At 40.4% G+C, this 22,660-nt stretch overlaps 1 protein-coding gene across 8 annotated transcripts in view; it reads right to left on the bottom strand.

Annotated features, from left to right (window-relative positions):
• The window catches only part of LOC145999612 (uncharacterized), a 308,818-nt gene that overhangs the window by 131,515 nt on the left and 154,643 nt on the right, over positions 1–22,660 (bottom strand). For 7 of the 8 annotated variants that reach the window (XM_083136687.1, XM_083136686.1, XM_083136688.1 and 4 more), the window contains exons 2-3: positions 18,361–18,523; positions 11,958–12,490 (exon numbers count right to left, since the gene is read on the bottom strand). In XM_083136687.1, the coding sequence (XP_082992813.1) occupies positions 11,958–12,439 (482 nt within the window). In that variant the 5' untranslated portion in view covers positions 12,440–12,490; positions 18,361–18,523. Of the gene's footprint in view, positions 1–11,957; positions 12,491–18,360; positions 18,524–22,660 lie in introns of those variants that run through there. The other variant, XM_083136689.1, reaches the window with a different exon arrangement.

The following is a 22,660-nucleotide window of genomic DNA, read 5'->3' on the forward strand; positions in this document are numbered from 1 at the left end:
AATCATGCGCTCACAGAGAGGAAACGAAATGACGCACGTGCCTGCCAAGAAATCGGGAGTTAGTTTGAACATTGACTGTCAGTAATTCAGGCACGTTGCGCACACACAGCAGTCATAGCTTGTGCAGTGTCGAAGAGAAATGGAAGTATCGAAGCAGCTTGTTCGCGTGTGTTTGGTGTATGACTTTAAAGTGGGCCTGTCAGCTGCCGCTTCAAGTCGCCGCATTTGCCAGGCATTTGGGGAGAATGCCGTGAACAAACACACTGCCAGGCATTTGTTCCAGAAATTCCGTTTGGGAGATGTGAGCCTTTCGGATGAACCTCGCAGTGGACGACCACATGTGTTGGATGACGAGGCCCTGAAAGCAGCCATTGAGGAGGACAGTGGGCTAACGTGTGATGAACTTGCAGAAAGGTTCCATGTTTCCGCTGAAACAGTCAGACTGCACCTGCATGGGATAGGGAAGTCATACAAGTTAAGCAAGTGGGTACCCCACACATTGTCGGCAGCCAACAAGGAACAATGAGTGACAGCCTGTTTGTCCTTGCTCATTCGGCACCTGAACACACCAATATTTGATCGCTTGCTCACTGGTGACGAAAAGTGGGTCCTCTATGACACTCCCAAGCATACCAGACATTGTTGCCACGTGACCCTGTTCCTCATACCTCAAGACCACCTCTGCACCCCCTCTGCACTCTGTATGGTGGAATTGTCAGCAAGTGGTGGATTACGAGCTCCTTCCACCTGGTCAGACCATCACTGCTGACCTCTACTCTCAGCAGTTGCAAAGGGTGCACCGTGCATTGCGGCATAAGGAGCCGGCATTATTGAATCGAAAGGGTGTGCTGTTCCTGCACGACAATGCCAAACCACATGTGGCAAAGAGGACCCGGGAGACCTTTCAGCAACTTGGCTGGGAGACACTGCACCATCCACCATATTCACCGGACCTTGCACCAACAGATTACCACCTGTATCATTCCCTCGACAACCATCTCCGTGGGAGATCCTTCGCAAATGAGGGAGACCTGCAGAACTCACTCACGGACTTCTTTGCATCCAAGCCCGCCGAGTTTTATTACCAGGGTATTGTGCAGCTGCAGGAACGTTGGCAAAAGGTGTTGGATGCTGATGGAGATTACTTCGAAACCTAAAGGTATGTACCGTCCACTGTATTGCTCTTTGTTTATCACTGCTCTAGAACAGCAAGAACTTTTTTGGTTACCTTGTATGTTCGTGGGATAAATACTAAAATTTATGCGGTGCAGTATGATCTCACACTTGCTCAGTCGCTATATTATGTTGATTTTCACTTTCCTTTTCACTGAGGTAGAAATTTGCTAACAAACATCTGTGGCTGAGTCCATTCACATTCTCAAACTGATGGCTCCGCTTCTCGAATCCTGGCGTGCACATGGGTGTTCCTTTGTAAGTTTCCACTCCTTAATTTTCTCTAATCTCCATTCATTCTCATCGCCCCGGCTAGTCTAAAGAGGCAGGAAAGCGGCATAAAATGAGGGAAATAATAACAAAAGATAGTGGCTATGTCACTGCAGAAACTTATGACAAATAATTCTTAGGTATGTATTTACCACTGTGTACTAAGAGCCCAGTTGAGATGTGTAACAATCTTATCGACATTTCACCCTACAAAATAAGCATATTTACATTATGAAGTTGCTTGTAACCCTTGTTTTCGTACAGGCATGTAATTGCACCTCGAAAAGGCTGCGTTGAAGCCCCCTGCTATTTGAATTTGTATTTTTATTATTTAGCATAACTTTTCTGACACTTTTGGATAATCAAAAGGATGAGGATGAACGCTGATTATGAAATTGGTGAATGGACACTCACAAGGAACACCCGATATCCAGCCAATGACTAAAGAGCTTGGGCCAATTGCCCATTTCCTCCCTTCGAACTATGAAATGTTGTAAAGCTATAAAAAACTACAAAAAATTTTCAGAGAAATTTGATTTTGTCCTTGTGTAAATGAATGGGTTGTTTGCGGAGAGAGGCAGGCTCCAGGACTCTGCAGTCTGCAATATTTGGTAATTTTAGTTTTATCACTCTTGATGCAAGTTTAACAGAGGTCCCGATTTAGTTGGGACAGTCTACTCTTTTTAATGCTTCTCTCGAGTTTCATTGAACTGCAGTCGCAATGAAAAATGTTATTTTTATTAGTTAATTCACATTCAAACATGTTCATTATAAGAATCATTTCTAATATGTATCATTTAATTAAAAAAATATGTATTATTTTCTATACATAGAATTATCATGGTTTGTTAGTGATATTGGTAGCGGCGGTGGGGGGGGGGGGGGCAAAAACAGTTTACTTTTTCTTGGTGTTGAAGGCTTAGCATTAAGAAAACATATTGTATTTAATCTCATTATCATCGCATCCTTTTTTTTCAGACCAACAATTGGTTTATAACCTTTAATCTCTTAATGATCGCATTGGTGCATTAGATAACGAAACCACAGAGGATTACATTTTTTTTAGTCTGTATTTCGCAACACTAGTAAATTTTAGAATATTTTTAAAAATTGATGGTAAACAGTAAGCACCAAATGTGTACGGCATGTGTAAGCGACTGGTTTGTTGACTCTTTGGGTGTCTGTCGGCGAGTTAAATTTCTTCCATTACTTTGAATCGTAATAAAGCAATTCTATAATTGTACATCTAGCCAACCATAACGTTGGCAGCCACATCTGATACTTAAACAGCATTTTGCATCTTATGTTTGTTCTACGTTTTCAGATTTTCCTACATCCTCCCCCCCCCCCCCCCCTCGGTGCACACTAGGGATGGCCAAACGGATCCGGATCCATTCTGATCCGGATCCGAAAGTTTCGGAACTGGATCCGGATCCGAAAGTTCCAGAACTGGATCCGAAAGTTCTGGATCCGGATCCGAGAGTTTCGTATCTCAATCCCATTATAATATTACCACACCTTAAAAGGTATTATGATCTTCGATTACAAAGAAATTTTTCATTAGTTAGTCCTACAATAATTTTTTTCAAGTGTTGTTCCTAAAATATGTATTCATTCGAATGTATTGGAAATGGAAACACACATAAATGTGAGACATTCCATTCCAGGATGAAACCTTTAACACATAGAACAAGATAGAAATGTTATACAAAAATTATACAATTTTTCTACAGTTACAGTTTTACAAATTAAAATAAAACATTATAATATATGCAGTGTTATACAGGGTGTTTCTAAAGGTCATTTACAACGCTTGGGAGATGATTCCTCTCACGAAAACAAGACAAAAGTGTGAGTTCCATTTTTACGACTGAGGCTTCGTTTCTGAGATAGGAGACTCGCAAAAGGTGACAAAGTGAACGTCACACCTAACTGGGGCGAATACTATCACAGATAGAGAGGCGGTTCCAAGGGAATCATAAAGGAATCGTATGTGCTCAGTCCGGAACTCACTATGAGAAGTTCACTGCACGCATGCGCAATGGAGTCCTCAAAGGAATTGGGGATTTCCAGCAAGAACAATGCATGGAAAGGGTATGTAACGCAGCAAGAAAGACCGTGACAATGAGAAATGCATTAAAGACAACACATCCCGACCTCAAACATCAAAACATGAGCACGGAACACAAAATCCGAAAAGTTGAGCACGGTTGCATACCCCAGTTACACGCGAGGAATAAACGGATCATGTCATGTGGCATACGAGAGACACTTCACTCCACCAGGAGGAGGGAAAGAAAAACACATTATCAGATGATTGCGACAACGTGTATTTTTACACGCGACAACTACGTAATATCCCCTCCCCCCACACACACAACAAACAACAAATGCTACAATGTCTTACGCACAGACAGTGTGTGTCACTGTACACCAACTGAAGATGTCACTTTCACCACACAAAGGGGGTGGGGAGCAATACCAAGAGTGTTCTCACTGGGATTTGCTGAGGGCGATAATCACGGACGGTTTTCAAAATGTCTGCCATTCACTTCTATGCAGAGATGACAGCGATGAATCAAGGATTGTCGAGTACGAGCAACCAAAAAGCCAGGTGTATCTGCTACCGTCGCGGCGGCGACGTTGATGCAAGCAACGAGGTCCTCAGCTGATGTGACAGGTGCGTCGTATACGAGGGTTTTCATTTCTCCCCAGAAGAAAAAATTGAGAGGGTTGAGATATGGCGACCTCGGTGGCCAAGGCACTGGCTCATCACTACTAATGAACCTATTACAATACACGTCATGCAGTAAATGTCGTAAATTACGATCGAAATGAGCTGGTGCCCCATCGTGTTGGTACCACATTTCTTGCTGCAGTGCCAAAGGATCGGTCTCCAACAGTTCAGACAGAACCTCACTAAGAAATGCATGATACGTGCGACCATTCAGGCGAACAGGGAGAATGTATGGTCCAATTAAATGATCATGTACTATCCCGCACCACGCATTCACTGAAAACCTGTGCTGGTGATGGGCCACAAAAAGTGCATGTGGGTTGTTAAAGTCCCAGACATGACTGTTTCTACTATTGAAGACATCCATCCTGGTGAAAATGGCTTCATCTGTCCACAATACCTTTGCCCCGAAGTGAGGGTTTATGTCCAACTAATGCAACAACCATTGGCAAAACTCCATACGAGGGCGAAAGTCACGCGGTAACAGTTCTTGTACTTTTTGCAGTTTAAAAGAGTGCATTCCTTCCTCTGACAACACTCGCCAAACATTCACATGAGACGTGTTTCGTGTCCGAGCGAGCACGCGCGTATTGGTGCCAGGATGTTGTGCGACCACTGTTAACACATCTTCTGCAAACTGATATTGCGTACACTTCGGGGTTTTCCAACTTCTTGCCGTGGTGGTAACACTGACGCTGTTTCTCGCAGTCGACTGTCCACTACCTGAAAGAAGGCGTGAGACGGCAAACATCTATGTGGAAAGCAGTCTCCATAAAGATGCCTTGCCTCACGGCTATTACCACGTGCCTCCCCATACATGAGATGTATGTCTGCTAGCTGCTGGGTGGTGTACGCAGGCATCTGTATAATAAGGAGCTGGAACTGCAAAGTATCGTTCGTGTTTAACACTGGCACACTGCACAAATTGGCCGTATCACCGTACAAACACCACAGACCAATTGTTGCGATACTTGACTTGCCCACTCCACCACGTCAACTTCTTTCAATACAACATACTAGTACTGTTCAATGCGTATGACAACCTAGAGCGAACTGCTGATCATATCACAGAACCTGCAACACGACTGGGACGACTGCCGGAGAGAACAAACCCTTCGAGCTCCTCTCGCGGGTACAGCAGTCATGAAGGTCAAACATAGACTATGAGAGCCAGACTTGCCTGCGCAGCGCTTCCAAAACTGGTCTCTTTTACGTCACAGTGATCGCGTGAGAACACTCTTGGTATTGCTCCCCACCCCCTTTGTGTGGTGAAAGTGACATCTTCAGTTGGTGTACAGTGACACGCACTGTCTGTGCGTAAGACATTGTAGCATTTGTTGTTTGTTGTGTGTGGGGGGAGGGGATATTACGTAGTTCTCGCGTGTAAAAATACACATTGTCGCAATCATCTGATAATGTGTTTTTCTTTCCCTCCTCCTGGTGGAGTAATGTGTCTCTCGTATGCCACATGACATGATCCGTTTATTCCTCGCGTGTAACTGAGGTATGCAACCGTGCTCAACTTTTCGGATTTTGTGTTCCGTGCCCAAGTTTTGATGTTTGAGGTCGGGATGTGTTGTCTTTAACGCATTTCTCATTGTCACGGTCCTTCTTGCTGCGTTACATACCCTTTCCATGCATTGTTCTTGCTGGAAATCCCCAATTCCTTTGAGGACTCCATTGCGCATGCGTGCAGTGAACTTCTCATAGTGAGTTCCGGACTGAGCACATACGATTCCTTTATGATTCCCTTGGAACCGCCTCTCTATCTGTGATAGTATTCGCCCCAGTTAGGTGTGACGTTCACTTTGTTACCTTTTGCGAGGCTCCTATCTCAGAAACGAAGCCTCAGTCGTAAAAATGGAACTCACACTTTTTGCTTGTTTTCGTGAGAGGAATCATCTCCCAAGCGTTGTAAACGACCTTTAGAAACACCCTGTATAATTACAAAGTGTAAGACTAACAAGGGAGGTTATCTAAGTATCCGCCTCCGATTTCCATGAAATTTGGCAGGTGTATAGTAGGGATGGCCAAACGGATCCGGATCCGGTCTGGATCCAGATCCAAGAGTTCCGGATCCGGGTCTGAAATTTTCGGATCTGGATCTGGATCCGAAAGTTCCAGATCTGGATCCAGATCCGAGAGTTCCGGATCCAGGTCTAGGTCTGAAAGTTTCGGATCTGGATCCAGATCCGAAAATTTCAGATCTGGATCCGGATCCGAGAGTTTCGTATCTCAATCCCATTATAATATTACCACACCTTAGTCCTACAAGAATTTTTTTCAAGTGTTGTTCCTCAAATACTTTGCTACGCATCGGCTAACACACTCGTGCACAAATGTCTGAAGTGATTTTGTAAATGCCATTGAAACGAATATGTATTCATTCGAATGTATTGGAAATGAAAACACACATAAATGTGAGACATTCCATTCCAGGATGACACCTTTAACACATATAACAAGATAGAAATGTTATACAAAAATTATACAATTGTTCTACAGTTACAGTTTTACAAATTAAGATAATAGATTATAATATATGCAGTGTTAAATAATTACAAAGTGTGAGACTAACAAGGGAGGTTATCTAAGTGTTCCCCTCCGATTTCCATGAAACTTGGCAGGTGTATAGTGGGGCCCAAAGGAAGAAATACGTGTTTTTCTTTGTTTCAGCTAAAAAACGGTTTTACGGGGCGAAACCCACTGAATTGTCAAGATGAGGACAAATTGAAGTGGGGATCTGACCCCTGTGTCCCCCTCAGATTTCCATGAAACTTGGCAGGTGTGTGTATAAACGGGCCCAAATGAAGAAATATGTGTTTTTTTGTTTCGGCAACAAATTTGTTCTAGGGGGCAACCTCCTCTCAAATGTCAAGATGAGGACAAATTGAAGTGGGGATCTGACCCCTGTGTTCCCCTGCGATTTCCATGAAACGTGGCAGGTGTATAGAGGGGCCCGAAGGAAGAATTACGTGTTTTTTTGTTTGAGCTAAAAACTGTTTCAGGGGGCAAAATCCCCTCAAATATATATATGTATATTAGCAGGTAACAATATGTTATAAGCACATTCTTACTTTCTAAAGAAGTGCATGTGGGATGGCAAAACGGATCCGGATCCGAAAGTACCTGATCCGGATCTGAAAGTACCGGATCCGAAAATTCTGGATCCGGATCCGAAAGTTCTGGATCTGGATCCGGATCTAAAAATTCCGGATCCGAAAAATTTTAGGATCCAGAACCAACCGGATCTGGATTTCGGATCCGTTAGGATCCGGATCTGGCCATCCCTAGTGTATAGTGGGGCCCAATTGAAGAAATACGTGTTTTTTTGTTTCAGCTAAAAAACTGTTTTAGTGGGCAAAACCTCGTCAAATGTTAAGATGAGGACAAATTGAAGTGAGGATATGAGCCCTGTTTCCCCCTCCGATTTCCATGATACTTGGCAGGTGTGTGTATAAACGGGCCCAAAGGAAGAAATACGTGTTTTTTTGTTTCAGCTAAAAAAACTGTTTTAGGGGGCAATCTGATATATATATAATTGATATTCTGTCAATATGAGGACAAATTTAAGTGAGCATTTGACCTCTGTGTCCCCCACCGATTTCCATGAAACTTGGCAGGTGTATAGTGGGGCCCAAAGGAAGACATACGTGTTTTTTTTGTTTCAGCTAAAAAGCGGTTTTACGCGGCAAAACCCACTCAAATGTCAAGATGAGGACAAATTGAAGTGGGGATCTGACCCCTGTGTTCCCCTCCGATTTCCATGAAACTTGGCTGGTGTGTGTATAAACTGTCCCAAAGGAAGAAATACGTTTTTTTTTGCATCGGCTAGAAAACTGTTTTAGGGGGGAAACCCCCCCTCAAATGTCAAGATAAGGACAAATTTAAGTGGGCATTTGACCCCTGTGTTCCCCTCCGATTTCCATGAAATTTGGCAGGTGTGTGTATAAACGGGCCCAAAGGAAGAAATACGTGTTTTCTTGTTTCAGCTAAAAAACTGTTTTAGGGGGCAACCTCCTCTCAAATGTCAAGATGAGGACAAATTTAGGTGGACATTTCACCCCTGTGTCTCCCTCCGATTTCCATGAAACTTGGCAGATTTATAGAGCAGCCCTAAGGAAGAAATACGTGTTTTTTTTTTGTTCCGGCTAAAAATCTGTTCTAGGGGGCAACCTCCCCTCAAATGTCAAGATGAGAACAAATTGAAGTGGGGATCTGACCCCTGTGATCCCCTCCGATTTCCATGAAACATGGCAGGTGTATAGAGGGGCCCAAAGGAAGAAATACATGTTTTTTTTGTTTCGGCTAAAAAAAAGTTTTAGGGGGCAAAACCTGCCTCAAATGTCAATATGAGGACACATTGATGTGGGGATCATCTGACCCCTGTGTTCCCCTCCGATTTCCATGAAATTTGGCAGGTGTATAGAGGCCCTATGCCCCCTGTTTCTTAGATTCTGTCTTATTTTTTTAGCGTGCCTCAGCATAATGTAGCCTAGAGAAATTTCAAAATACATACTAAAAAAGTAAATATTTTGACTTACATTAGTCTGAAAGAAAAGTCAATTAAAAGTTCGACTAATATTAGTCAAAGGACTATTTCGACTAATATTAGTCAAACGACTAATTTGACTGATTTCATCGACTAATTAGTCGATATTTTGTTTCGACTTACGACAAATTAGTCGATGGTGGAAATTAGTCAATGGTGCCCATCACTACACCCTACCAATTACACCAGCGTGGGCTCAAAGTATTATAATGCTCCAGGAGAATAATTAGCGAGTTATTTAATGTCATTAAAGGAATGTGATGTGATGATTTGGTAACTAGCCTTTATTATTTTAAAATCTAATTTAGAAGTATTGGTATCAGCATTAGTGGGTATCAGTGAGAGTATTGACTAGCCCTGAGTACTAGACTGGCACCATGTGACTTCATTTAACACGCCATATTTCCGAAACTAAATACGATACTTCAAGTTCTGTTTCTATTTCATTAATATAAAATTGATATTATGACCTGCTCCAATAACAAAATAATAATTTATTCTGTGTTTTATGAAAACAATTTCTAATGCTCGAATAACGCAATAATATAATAATTTTCAGTGTTTTATGAAAATTTTTAATGCTCGAACAACAAAATAAATTTATTTTAAGTGTTTTATGAAAGACTGATCACATCACCCCACCTTTAGCCATGATCAAGAAAGTGTGCGGCCCTAACTCCACACCACCTATACACCTTCATGGTGTGGTGCATAGCTCAGGGGAGCACTTGACACTTTCACTTTTTTTATGCATAACAGAGCTAATTGGGACTGGTTCTACAGATTAGAGTGGAATCCAAAATGCTGTGTGCCTCCATCAGGTGTCGAACCCAGGAACCCTTGATTACAAGGTGACAAGAAAGTGTGGGGTCCTAACTCCACACCCCCTAAACACCTTCATGGTGTGGTGCATAGCACAGGGGAACACTTTATACTTTTACTTCTCTTATCCATAATAGGGCTAATTGGGACTGGACCTGCAGTTTAAGAGTGAAATCCAAAATACTGTGTGCCTCCACCAGGTATTGAACCGAGGACCCCTTGATTACAAGGTGACAATGTTACCACGACATCACGATGGAGGCCCAGGCATGCAAGAGGTGTTCCAAGAAAAGTACCCTGCTTTTGTTATAATTCAAAGAGCAACAACTTTATGAAAGGTTTTTCAGATTTCTGGAAACCAGCAATGCATGAGGTATATGTAGGACCATATAAATTTATTCACTCAATGATAGCACACATGACTAGTTTAATGACTAAATTGGGACATTTAAAAGGCCAAACTGTAGTTTTTGGAAAAAGAAGTCACAGAGATTAAAATGAATATACGTTCTCCACGAAATAGAGAGGTCTAGTTGCTGTATTTATGACTAGCTCTTGGAATTTCAAAACAAGCTATGTGGACTCGCATCTAGCAACAGTGTTGCTAGGTGTACAAAATTTCACACTTAGAAGTGAAATTTCAGTGCAAACTTATGATATATAATTTTCTATGTAAATATATGACCAATATTTAGGCACATGATGCTTCCATCAGTTGACAAAATTTTGACCCACAAGTGTTGCCAACAAGCTAAGTTTTGATTCCCCACATGGTCAAAGTAATACCCCCCAGCGCAGACACCAACTGGGTGCCAAATAAAATATTTACTGTCAGTTACTGAGTACAATTTTTAGTCTGGACTGTATGCTTCTTTACTGGAAGATTGAACATTAATATTCTTAATAAATAATAATAATAAAAACATGAAGTGCAGAAACAAAAATTCAAGAATTGTGGATCATATTGGTCAATGCGTAACGAACTGCAAGGTTCGTAGGATCTTACCAAGAATCCTAATCATTATGCTTGGGTGATGAAGCTTTGTCATTCATTCATCCTCACTGGTGAGCACTCGCCCTTCCAGATAACTTGGTGGTAATGGGCGAGAGGTTACTTTTCACATTTGAAATGGCACAACACTAAGAGTTTGGGTTTTTTCAGTGTGCTCTGTCATTCATGCAGCACTTCCCTTGTTTAACACACACACACATACGCATGCAAGTGTCTGGGTCCATGTTTGCTTTTATATCAGTCATTTTTGAATGGGAGAGGGAATTACTGGTCAAAATTGTAAAGTCTGGGTAGCCTATATGCTTCAGTCTGGTTACAAGAGTTAGCCTATTATTAACAATAAAAATTGACTTTTAGCTAATATTATAAAGAAAAGTGGCATTTATGTTTCATTTGCATACTAAATATGTAAAATCTCTGTCTGTTTGAGAATTGGTTAATTAAATCAAAATGAAGTGCAAAAATTGTTGAGTTCTATAGTTAGGTGGTTTGAATTCTCTGATAAGATTTTGGTTATAACCATCACACAAAGAAAGAAGAAAAAAGTAGTTTCATGAGGTAAAATTATACATGTTAAATAAAATGACATAAATGTCCACAAAACGAAAACTTACGAGAACGTACAAGACTATACCAGCAACACCCTTTGTGTGTTCAAAACTATGCATGTAATGTCACAATGTGGTATCTCATACCGAGTGTTCAGTTTTGCTTAAAACAGTGCCATTAACATTTCTGTTGTCTGGCATAGTGATAGGCATGCTGCATCACAATTAATTTTTTAACTATTTCGAATAACATACGGAAAAATGCCACATTACATCTCATACAAGTGTAAGTCGACAGTCAGGCAACCAAAATATTTACACATGCTATGTAACCTCAAGAGGGTCAGGGGTTGGTAGGCATCATAAACCCCCATTTGACTCAGTATTACAAAAAGGGCAAATGCTGGAAAATGACAAAATGCAGGCTGACAACCAAAAAAGTATATGTACTCCCCCACCCCCTTTCAAAAATCCTGGACACACAACTGTATACATGGCTTGATCCCACAAAAAAAGAGGGGGGCATCAAATGGCAGGAAATTTCAAAGGGCTATAAATTCCAAACTAGAGGGGATATTCCAAAAATAAAAAAAAAATGGGTTCTTATATATGTCGAACAATATCATGTCGAACAATATCATGTAACATATTTCATCCCAATCTGACATGGTGGGGTGGACACTCCTGGACAATCTTGTATGGAATGACCAGTAACCCTGCAGCACTGGTGGAAGGATACAGTAAATTATATGCATCATAACCTACAAGCAATAGGGTCCAATTTTGAACCTTAGTACTGCCATGCTCATTTTCAATCCTTGTACTAAAATTTTCTTCACCTACCTTTCTGCAGGATCTGCCACTTCTCCTTCCACCTCATCAGGATTCTCTACACTATACTTCATGTCTTCAGCTTCACTTAAAATTAATTCACCATTGTCACCAAGTTGTTCAAGATAACATGGAAAAAATCCTTCACTTTTAGGAACATTTTGTTCACTAGGAACTTCCTGAGTTCTGCCTTCAAATTGATTCCAACTATCATCACTCACACTTTCCACTTTACATACTGAAGTTTCTGCCATGTACTCACTAGATAGTTTGCTTTCAACGGAAGCATCCTGTATGCACTCATTAGATGGTTTGATGTCAACAGAGGTATCAACATCAGGAGGCTCCTCGAATGATTCTGTTTCAGTCTTGACACACGACTCATCCGGAAGCCACACATTCTCCAGAGATGTTTGTTCACAAACTAATGGATCAGCACTTTCTGATTCAGACTTTATGAGCACTTTCACAGAAGAGAAACCCGTATCAGACATTGGAGCAGCCAAATTTTCTTCACTATCATGAGACCAGGATGCAGAGCACTTCTGAAATACATTCACAAGGAGGGTGGATTAAAATCATGATTTTTATTTTTAAAAAAAATGATCAGATGTTTTTTTAAGTCATAGTTCATGATAAAAAAAGAAAGAACACAACACAAACTTCTGCACACTTTATGCCTATTGACTTTCTAAAAAAAATGGATGAGAGGTTTGATACACCCTAGTGCATCGTTTCTCAACCTAAGGGGCACGGTCCACTGCTGGGTCCCGAAAGGGCATTTGGTGGGTCGCGAAGTAGGGCTCGAAAATTTATTTACTGTGCCTTAAAAACCATTTTCTTTTAACAATTTAAATTCAACCCGTGTTGCACATAGTCACATGCATGTCGACTTAAGCTTAATTCACATCTACACTCAAGTAATGCTCAGATCACCCTCCGTCACAGTGTGGTCAAATAGTATTGTTGAATGATTTTATACAAGCATTCACACCTAGCGGTCCGATTAAGGTTTGCTTCAATCGCGCTCAGCTCGCACTTCAGTCACGATCAGGGAAAAGAATATTTGACTGGAGGGGACGGAGCTTGTCTTTGCCAAAGTTTGATTGTTTATGTGAATGTCTCTATCGCTCAACCCATGGTTCAGCCCCGTTGCAGAGGATTCGTAACCCAGTATTTTGCATAAAAGATGAGTGGGCTGAAGTAAAAGACACCTATTGAAACACAGAGAAAGCAGAGTATAGAAAAAATTGATTGAAAATTGCACAAAAAAAATAAATATATTTTCCTCTCAATTCAACCTAGGTATTTGTAAAACATCAAAATATGCAATTTCATGAACCCAAGTAAAAGAAATTTAAGAAAAACTGACTGACACAACCAAATTACAATTATAGAAATTGAAACAAATTCAATACGGGACTGAAAACAAATATGATCTATGAGCACTAGTAATCACCTTCTTTACATGAAATAAAAACCTTAAACCAAAAAGCTAACCTGTTGACGGTCATATTATTCCGGACAACAAAATTGTCATTTGTGTGTGTGTGTGTGTATACAAAGGAAAAGGAGGTATTGGTCAACCCTCTGCCAAGGTAAAAAATCATTCTTGATATCTAGCTCCGAATCAAGATTAACAATGAACTTGTTCTTTGTTTACGGAATACAAAAAAAATATTACTCTGTTTTAGTCGAGGAAGACGATTTTTCACACAATGTGCTTACAACTTGATGCTTATCTGCCACATGTTGTGTCGAAAACCATCTGATCATAAAGGAAATGGGCAACAATGTCGATATGAAACAATGACTCTGAAAATGTTCATGCCAAACCTAGACCGACAAAGTAGTGTTTACCACTCTTGAAATTTACAGTTTTGCACATTGTAGCTGCATATAAACGTTTGCCAATTTCAACAGTATTATACAATAATAGCTGACCTCGATAGATGAGTGGTTCCAGGTTCGAATCCCAGGCTGGTCATGGGTGTTTGTGAGTGTCCATTCATCAATTTCATGATATTATCTTCATCTTCGCAAATTAGCCAAAAGTGGCACAAAAAGCAAAGCAAAATAAACTAAATCAATCAATCTGTGGCCGAGTGGTTAGCACTGCATGTTATTACACCAGGTGTTCCGAATTCGAATCCCAGGCTGGGCATGGATGTTCTTTGTGATGTCCATTCATCCATTTCATCATATCACAACGCATCCTCATACTTGCAATTAGTCAAAACTGGCAGAAAAGCGAAGTAAATCAATCATATCAATCAATCCCCGTTTTCACAATTCTGTTACTTCTTTATTTTCATCTAATTGATGCCAGTGCTGCTAGAGACTAGTCCATCATTGCAAATCTATTAAACAATGTACTTAGCACAATCGACAGGGTTTTTATACAGAAAAATCTGTGTACTCTGTGAAAAACCAACACCAGATTCACATTCATCGTACCTTGACCAGAGCGAAGCATTAGGGGACAGTGACCTGAGTGTTGCTTCAGCATAGATAAGAATCAAGCCTTAAGGTGTCAATTGATATTTTCAACCTCCTTTGTGTGTGTATGTGGTTGTCGAGAGATGTCAACTGTCATCATATCACATTGTTATCGAGACTGCTTGGATTACAAATCTAACCACATAAAAAAATTGTTTTCAATATCAGCATGTGCATTTAGTTAGATCTTAGACTAGAGTAAATTAGTCTTTTAAATAACATATTTACTTTTCTACATAGAATGAAGTATCTGTAATATATTTAAGCAAGCGAAAAACAGAGATTCTTATAGTCGATGTTAGCAAAAATATGATTCTAAACTGGGTGCACACTACTACAAGTAATTCTGCCCGAGCCCATGCTTATGAGTCCCACGAAGTGTAATATCCTTCAAGGTGGGTCCCTGATTGGAAAAGGCTGAGAACCAATGCCCTAGTACAGTGCGTCCATTTCGATCTGCAGCCGAGAGATCGGGAGAAACGTGGCAGGCGGCGCTGACGGAGATGCCGACATTTGAGGCCTGTAATGCCCGCTTATTTTTGTGGACATCTTGCAAAACAAGCACTAACCTGTGTTATAACACGCAAAAGTTCTTCTGTAATTCTTCCAAGTTCCACCCTTATATACACAAATAAATACGCTTTAGAAATTATATTAAGAGCCACAGATAATACTCTGTAAAACATTTTAATCATAGTTTTGACCAGTAACGTTCTGCTTAAGTTTATATCCTTGATAGAGTTTTGTGTCGATGGGGATCGTTTGGAGGTTTCGAATGTGCAACACTGTATCAAGATTACGCTGCAGACGAACCGTTAAAAGCAAATGATGTTCGTGAGCTTCCTTGCAATCCGAAATCTCCTAGCTCAAGTTTTTTGTTCCTTCGCGACTACAAAGCTGTGAATATAGTGGCAGGCAGATGTAAACCAAGAGTGTGTTAATTTCGTACTGTGCGTAAGAGTGTTATTCTTGGTTACTTGCCGTTACTTGTTTGTGTTATTGCAGTGTATATGTGTGTTGTGTCAGTCAGACGATTGGAATGCCAGCCGCAAGGTTCACGTTAGAACAAAGAATTTTTATGTATGACACTTACGTGAAAACAGACTCGTGTCGAGACGTGTGTAGGCAATTTGTACAGAAATTCCCAGGCGTTTCACCTCCACATAGAGATACGGTTAGACGTCTTGTCCTTAAATTACGAGAAACTGGATCGTTAAATTTTAAAACACCTAAGCAAAAACGACGGATTCTAACCGAAGCAAAACTCGATGAAATTGGTGCAGCGTTAGAACATTCTCCAAACAAACCTCTATGCCGTGTTTCACAGGAGATGGGCGTGTCAAAATCATCAGCAGATACAGCCACTAAGCTACTAAAATTAAAACCGTACAGAGTTTCTATAGTGCAAGAATTACGGCCCCCTGACAACGTAAGTAGAGTAAATTTCTGTAATTGGGTTTTGCAGAATATTGTAGATGGTATTGTTGATCCACAGTTAATAATTTTTTCGGATGAGGCATGGTTTCACTTGCGTGGTCATGTTTGTTCACAGAACAATGGATACTGGAGCACTGAAAATCCCCGAATAATACACGAAGTTCCGTTACACGATGCAAAAATTGGTGTGTGGTGTGCTGTAAGTGCCAAAAGAATAATAGGGCCTATATTTTTTGAAGACACAATAAATTCAGAGAGGTACCGCACACAAATACTCGCGCCGTTTTTTCAGTTGTTATCAGATAATGAGAGACAATATGGGTATTTTCAACAAGATTCGGCCACAGCCCATACCGCCGCTGATTCTTTGGATGCTATAAGGGAGGTGTTTGATGACAGAATAATTTCAAGAGGTTTATGGCCTTCACGTTCGCCAGATCTTACCGTATGTGACTATTATTTGTGGGGAACCTTGAAAAATAGAGTCTACCGAAATAACCCTCATAGCATCGACGAACTAAAAGACAATATAAGGGCAGAACTAGGAAGAATTACGGAAGAAGAACTTTTGCGTGTGAATCAAAATTTCATCAAACGATGCCAGGAATGTGTGAATGTAGGTGGACATCACTTTGAACAACTCTTATAATTCTTCTTCCGCGTGTGAATCAAAATTTCATCAAACGATGCCAGGAATGTGTGAATGTAGGTGGACATCACTTTGAACAACTCTTATAACACAGGTTAGTGCTAGTTTTGCAATATTTATATAAATGTCTGCATATGTCCATAAAAATATGCGGGCATTACAGGCCGCAAATGTCGGCACCTCCGTCAGCGCCATCTGCCACGTTTCTCCCGATCTCTCGGCTGCAGATCGAAATGGACGCACGGTAGATACATAGGCAAAGAAAATTGGCTATTTTAACAGCAGAGTCAAGAATAAGGACTAGATGTAGCACCCCTTTTGTATGTCAATTGTGACTTGCCTATGATAAAAGTTCCCTCTGCATACTGCACTGTGTCATTAAGCCACATTTAGGGGATGTGCGGGGTAGTGCTCCAGACATTCTAGATCTTGGCCACTTTAGACATGATGTGATCAGCTACCATTCTCCAGTCACCTTTAACCCCAGGTACCTATTCAATTGAGGCTGGCTGAACCTCAGAGGTGCTTTGTGCATAGACGAGAAAAATTATGACCTCAGATCGCCCACCCTAGGAATCTCCCTCGTGGCAGTCAGATGTCATAACTACAAGACCACGACAGCAACAAACATGCACTATGGTTTCTGTAAAAAAAAAAATTGGATGGGCAGGATATAAAAAGACAAGCAGAATACTTGAAATAATGACACACAAGATGGTCAGCATGTACCAATGGAGCAATCTAATATAACAGTGGATAATAAATTTATGCTTCATTGTGGTGCATGCTGTATCTGAACTTTTCATGGTGCTCCAAGTCAGAAAATGCAAAACAGGCATAGCACAACTTAGAATAAATATTTCTCAGGGGGCAGTAGTTAAAGAGGTTAATATGTTGGGAAAAAAAACAAAATATAGGAACTTAAAATTGGGGTTCCACTGTGTGTGATCCGATTTCGTTACGTAAAATATACAATATAGTTATGGAAGACCTACTGGGACTGATTATTAAGATAAAATGCATAATGCAGTGCTTTGATCTTCTAAACAAAGATATCCAGCAGGAATATTGCTAAAAAAAACTACATTTGTCCTACATTTAGCCTTCTCATTTTATAAAGTTCCTGATGAACACTCATGTTAGAAGACTGAAAAGTTAAATGTGGTGTTATTATTACCCCCCCTAGGTACAGCTTTTTTCCTACTTTATTATGATGAGTGTACACATTAACACAGACATTTATCAACAATGTACGATAAAATATAATGAAACAAATGCAACTCTTGCATATTATGTAACTTCATTGATTTCTTAATTATTTTTTAAGTATGGCAGTGTCTTGTTCTGGTTATATATATTCCATTCCTCATGTATTTTGAAATAGTTTTACAAAGAGATCTACGTCACACACAAAATTGATTTGCTGTGAAAAATAAGAGAGAACAGTGTAATATGAAACACAATTTTATGCACAAGAACCCTGACACTTACACAACTCTTTCACAGTGGTTCTTAAAGAAAGTACAGTAAAACCTCATTAATCCGGACTAATGGGGATGATAAGTTGACCGGTAGAATGAACTAATTGCAAACGTCAATTGTTCATTTCAACAAATATGGATCGCATACTTTTATATGGAGAATCATTGCGAGAATAGAAAAGCTTATTTTACAACTTATACACGTTAGTGAACAATTTCTACACCTCACCCCAACATGTTAACCTCAGATAAATCATCGTGACTAATTATTTTGTGAGTATAAGCAGTAGCATAGAAATTACAGAAGGGTCCGGTATTGTAAATTCTTGCCTAAAAAAATTAACTTTACCTCAAAGCCTGTCTCCCCTCACTGCCTATCTTCTGCAGACGACGGGTATTCACTGAGAAGGTTTTCCGATTCAGAAGACATGTTATGGAAGTCCTGCAGGATTCCCTGGCTTTGACTATGCACGGATAGCACACGAACTTTGGCAACTGTCATCCTCTGAAACCTAGAATGAAAAAAACTGAAGTCATAAGTAGGGTAGGGTTGGGATATGGTTAGACACTGAGTAGCTAAATAAAATTTGGGTAAATACTGAGTATTTATGAAAATTTTAGTCATCTACCAAGAGCTGCCGTAGCTTGGTTCGCAGAGCATCTGGGTATCACTTGGAAGACCTAGGGTCATCTCACAGCAGGAGATCTGCACAAGAAAATTTTCCAGTCATTTCACTGTTTCTGCATGGCTCTAAGGTTCACCCAGCCTCGTATAAATCGGTACCTGGAGGGGTAAAGGCAGCTAGGCAGGATGCTAATCACCAACACAACTATGGCAACAATCAAGAATATGTGGAGCTCTACACCTCCACCTCACCCCATGTGCATACACAGCATGTGTACACAACACACAGGGATACCTTTGCCTTTCTTTTTTTTTAGTTATATACCTTAAAAGTAGATATTTATTACAAATTAAATGTTCCCTTTATATTATATCTTGAGACAAAAATATAAACATTCTTTTTTGCTTTGATTGATTGAATTGGTTTTAAGTCCACTTTATGCACAGTAAGACTAATCGGGACTGGACCTACAGTTTAAAGTGGGATCCGAACCACTATGTGCCTCCACCGGGAATCGAACCCGGGACCCCTTGATTATAAGGCGACAATGCTACCACTGCGCCATCGGGGAGGCACACATTCTTCTTTGCAATTGTTACAGTTGAACATCTGGATTTCCTACCAAACTTGTAAAATTTATTGTAAACTGTATTTTCAAATTATACAAAGCTTTGTATATTTCTATTCCTATTATATTTAGGTTATTCCAGTATTAGGGGAAAGTCTTACAGTACAGGACAATGCTAGTTCTCGCTTCGGATGCTACAGAGCAGCAGTTGTCAGGTACTAGTGTGACGTGTGTGTATCAATGTTTAACATAGTTTGGGCACACAAGTCTGCATGGAGTGTCATGGGAAAGTGGAGTGGTTGAAGCAGTTTGTAGGAAAAGTGTGTGTTGAAAGTTATTTTCATGGTGATGTTTCTCCAGTTAGAGATAAGCAGGAGATATTGTTCTATACATAATTGTGCATATAGTTTGTGATGATTGAAAAAGAAATCACGATAGCTCCTGCACACAGTGTAAAATTGGATAAGGCGCTATCATGTGGCGATCATACAGTACCGGAAAAAAAAGATGTTGAAAACCAATCATACAGAAAGATGTTGCTGGGCTTGTAAATACTGCCTTCTCTTCCATCTGTAGAATGTAACTTGCACAGTCAGCTATTTGCTGTATGGGTCTTTTTACTAGGAACCGAGGGGTATTTGTCGATTTGGATTTCCTCCCCTCTGAGAACTTTACATAGTGTAATGCCGACTATGTTTCTGCAATGCCAGTGCCGAATGATCTGCCAGTTGCCACATAAACACAGCAATAGCAACTCCACAGCCACTGAACCACGACCCGTTTTCACTGATCTGTTAAGAAGAAAATGAAAACCCACAAGAGACGAAATGAACGAGACATACATGACGTTGAAAAGATGAAACGAGGAAACAAATCACCAGGGCCATTTTTTTTTTGTTATTAGCGATAAACATTTTCATTTTTACAATAAAAATGAAAAAAAATGAATTTTTTACAAATTTCTTTTTAAGAAATATATTCGATTTGAAGATGTTGGCTGCAAAGGAATGAGAAATCATTTGGAAAGGCACAGTAACCCAAAAGTCTATTATTTTTCATGTGCAGGTGACTGGGTTTTCCTGATCCTTTGGAACATTCCATTTATTTAGAAATACATTCGTGTTTAGCTGCAAGAGTAATGGAAGGTATGACGGCATGAACTTCTATTTATTCTCTTGGGTTTCCCCTTCACATTTCTACCGATGATTATCATAGGAGGAAGAATCTTCGAAAGTAACTGGCACCAGGCAAATGCCACAGAAGTCTGAAACATGTTTGTTCCCCCACCCTTCATTAGCCTCTCAGAATTCTCCTTCCCCTCCCACTGACATCTGCCTCTAGGCCAGGGTGCTCTAGGCACGTGAAGACATATAGTCTGCAGTGATGGAAATTCCAAGATAACACTGGAGGTATATTTCTACATTTCTTAGAAGTTGGGAACTACTTCAGGTAGGCGTCAATATCAGATCAGTTTGTCCCAGTCTTTCTGACCGAGATGGGGAGAAATCGGACTAACCAATTTAAGGAACATGGTTTCGTGGGAACGGTTTTTTCACAGTACAATCTTGTAGTGTCACATATGAGACGAAAGATAAGCACAAAATGAACTTGAGGTGAAGGACTATAATAATATTACTAGGGTGGATCAAAGGAGTCAGGAGATGACCGTCCCTTCACAGGGGATCTAGAAAATATTCCCGTCACCTCTGCCTTCTCACTCATTTTTTGCATGCACAGTTACTGTGAAAAGACCGTAGCTAGAGAGAGAGAGCAGCTGACGAAAACATTTAGGCAAACTACAACTATCAATCTCATTAGCTTCCTGCAAGAGCAAATTAAAGGCTTGGGGAGGTGACCATTCTTCTTCTGCACCTCACAGAAGGGATTGCCTTTTTTCGTTATTTATAAATTTGCAAAGTTGGAATGATATATATCAAACACTGAAGGGTTTTATGACATACCCAAGAGCTAAAATTAGCAACTATGGGAGGTGACACAGTAGTGATTTTCTTGCCTGCTGGAACAAGACATAGGTTACATCTATTGTAATAAAATATCAATTAGTTGTGATTTTTGAGAAATCTATTAGTCTTTATTCTATTGAAGTTAAACAACTTAGAATGATTTGTGTGTCCAGCAAACATTGTAGTATTTTATACAGTGCTATAAAAACAGGAGGCGCAAGGAGTGCTTTAAACTTTGGTGCCGTGGACCCTCATACAACTTTTTTTTAAAAAAATACAATGAATATATTATTTCTTAGTTCTACAGTTAAATACAGATGAAATTGAAGAAAACAATAATGTTATCACTTATTAAGTAACACAGGCTTGTGTTAAACTTATTTACAGCAGGACACCGCAAGATTGAATAGAGACTTTGTAGGCATTTAACAAAATAGTTTCCTTGTCCTGCAGTGCTCCTTGATTTATCAAAAACAGAACTTCGAAAGTGTGCCAGCGACGTTAGTTCTAATCATGTACACCCAATACATTCAGACACTATACAATGGAAGATATCACCATCAGTGGCGTGCCCAGGAATTTCAAATGGGGATGTACGTTCTTTTTAAGAAATACGGAGACAAAGGGGGTTTATGACTCCCATCTACCCCACTTTGGTACACCTCTGATCACAAAACTTGTAAGCGACCAAGCTGAGACGCCACGCAAATAGTTGCGGTCTCGGCTTTGGAAGCCACAATGTAGTCAAACCATGCCGAGTGAGAAGATTGCTGACATACAATAATTCTCACCAACGCGACCGACTCAGTTTGCAGGGACCAAAACACAACAAAATCCCACAGATCTCAGTGAAAGAATCAAGGGAATCTTATGGAGAGATGTCGTATACACTATATACATTTTATTTACACGATATTCACATCGCTTTCTGCTCTTCTCTTGACAGTATGACGTGCATTTAGTTCTGCTCTTGGTCCCGCTTACCTGCAGTGCCCACTGCCGGGACTCTAACCAGGTATACCGGAAAAGTTCCCCGCACACTCCGTACGGTAGCCAGGATGCAAACCCATCACACCGGCTTTGTCCCACAGTCGCAACTTATAGTTCAGAGCACTGCTGCATCCACGTCTGGCCTAATTGCAGGATGAGACACTTCAAATGCACATTGTCTTGTACGACGGCCAACTAACACTGTCCCTCTGGGCAACTCGAATATCACTCAGCCGGCGTAACAATATTCCAAACAAATTGTCTCTTGCGAGAAACTTAGATCTCACTCAGCATCCCTTAGCGTACAAGTACTGCTGCACTGAACTAATGCACTGCGAACTGCTATGCACGAAGTCTTGTAAAGCACTTCCAATGAACTGTCGTGCCCGAACTCTACCAATGAACTGTATGTGTGCGTGTGTTACTCCACGAACTGTCCTCTACGAACACTTGGCTAGAACTGTCCTGTTCTTTATTGTCCACCAAAACTGTTGTTATTCT

The sequence above is a fragment of the Lepisma saccharinum genome, chromosome 15 (assembly GCF_977018435.1).
Source record: "Lepisma saccharinum chromosome 15, izLepSacc3.1, whole genome shotgun sequence".
Taxonomy (NCBI): Eukaryota; Metazoa; Arthropoda; class Insecta; order Zygentoma; family Lepismatidae; genus Lepisma; species Lepisma saccharinum.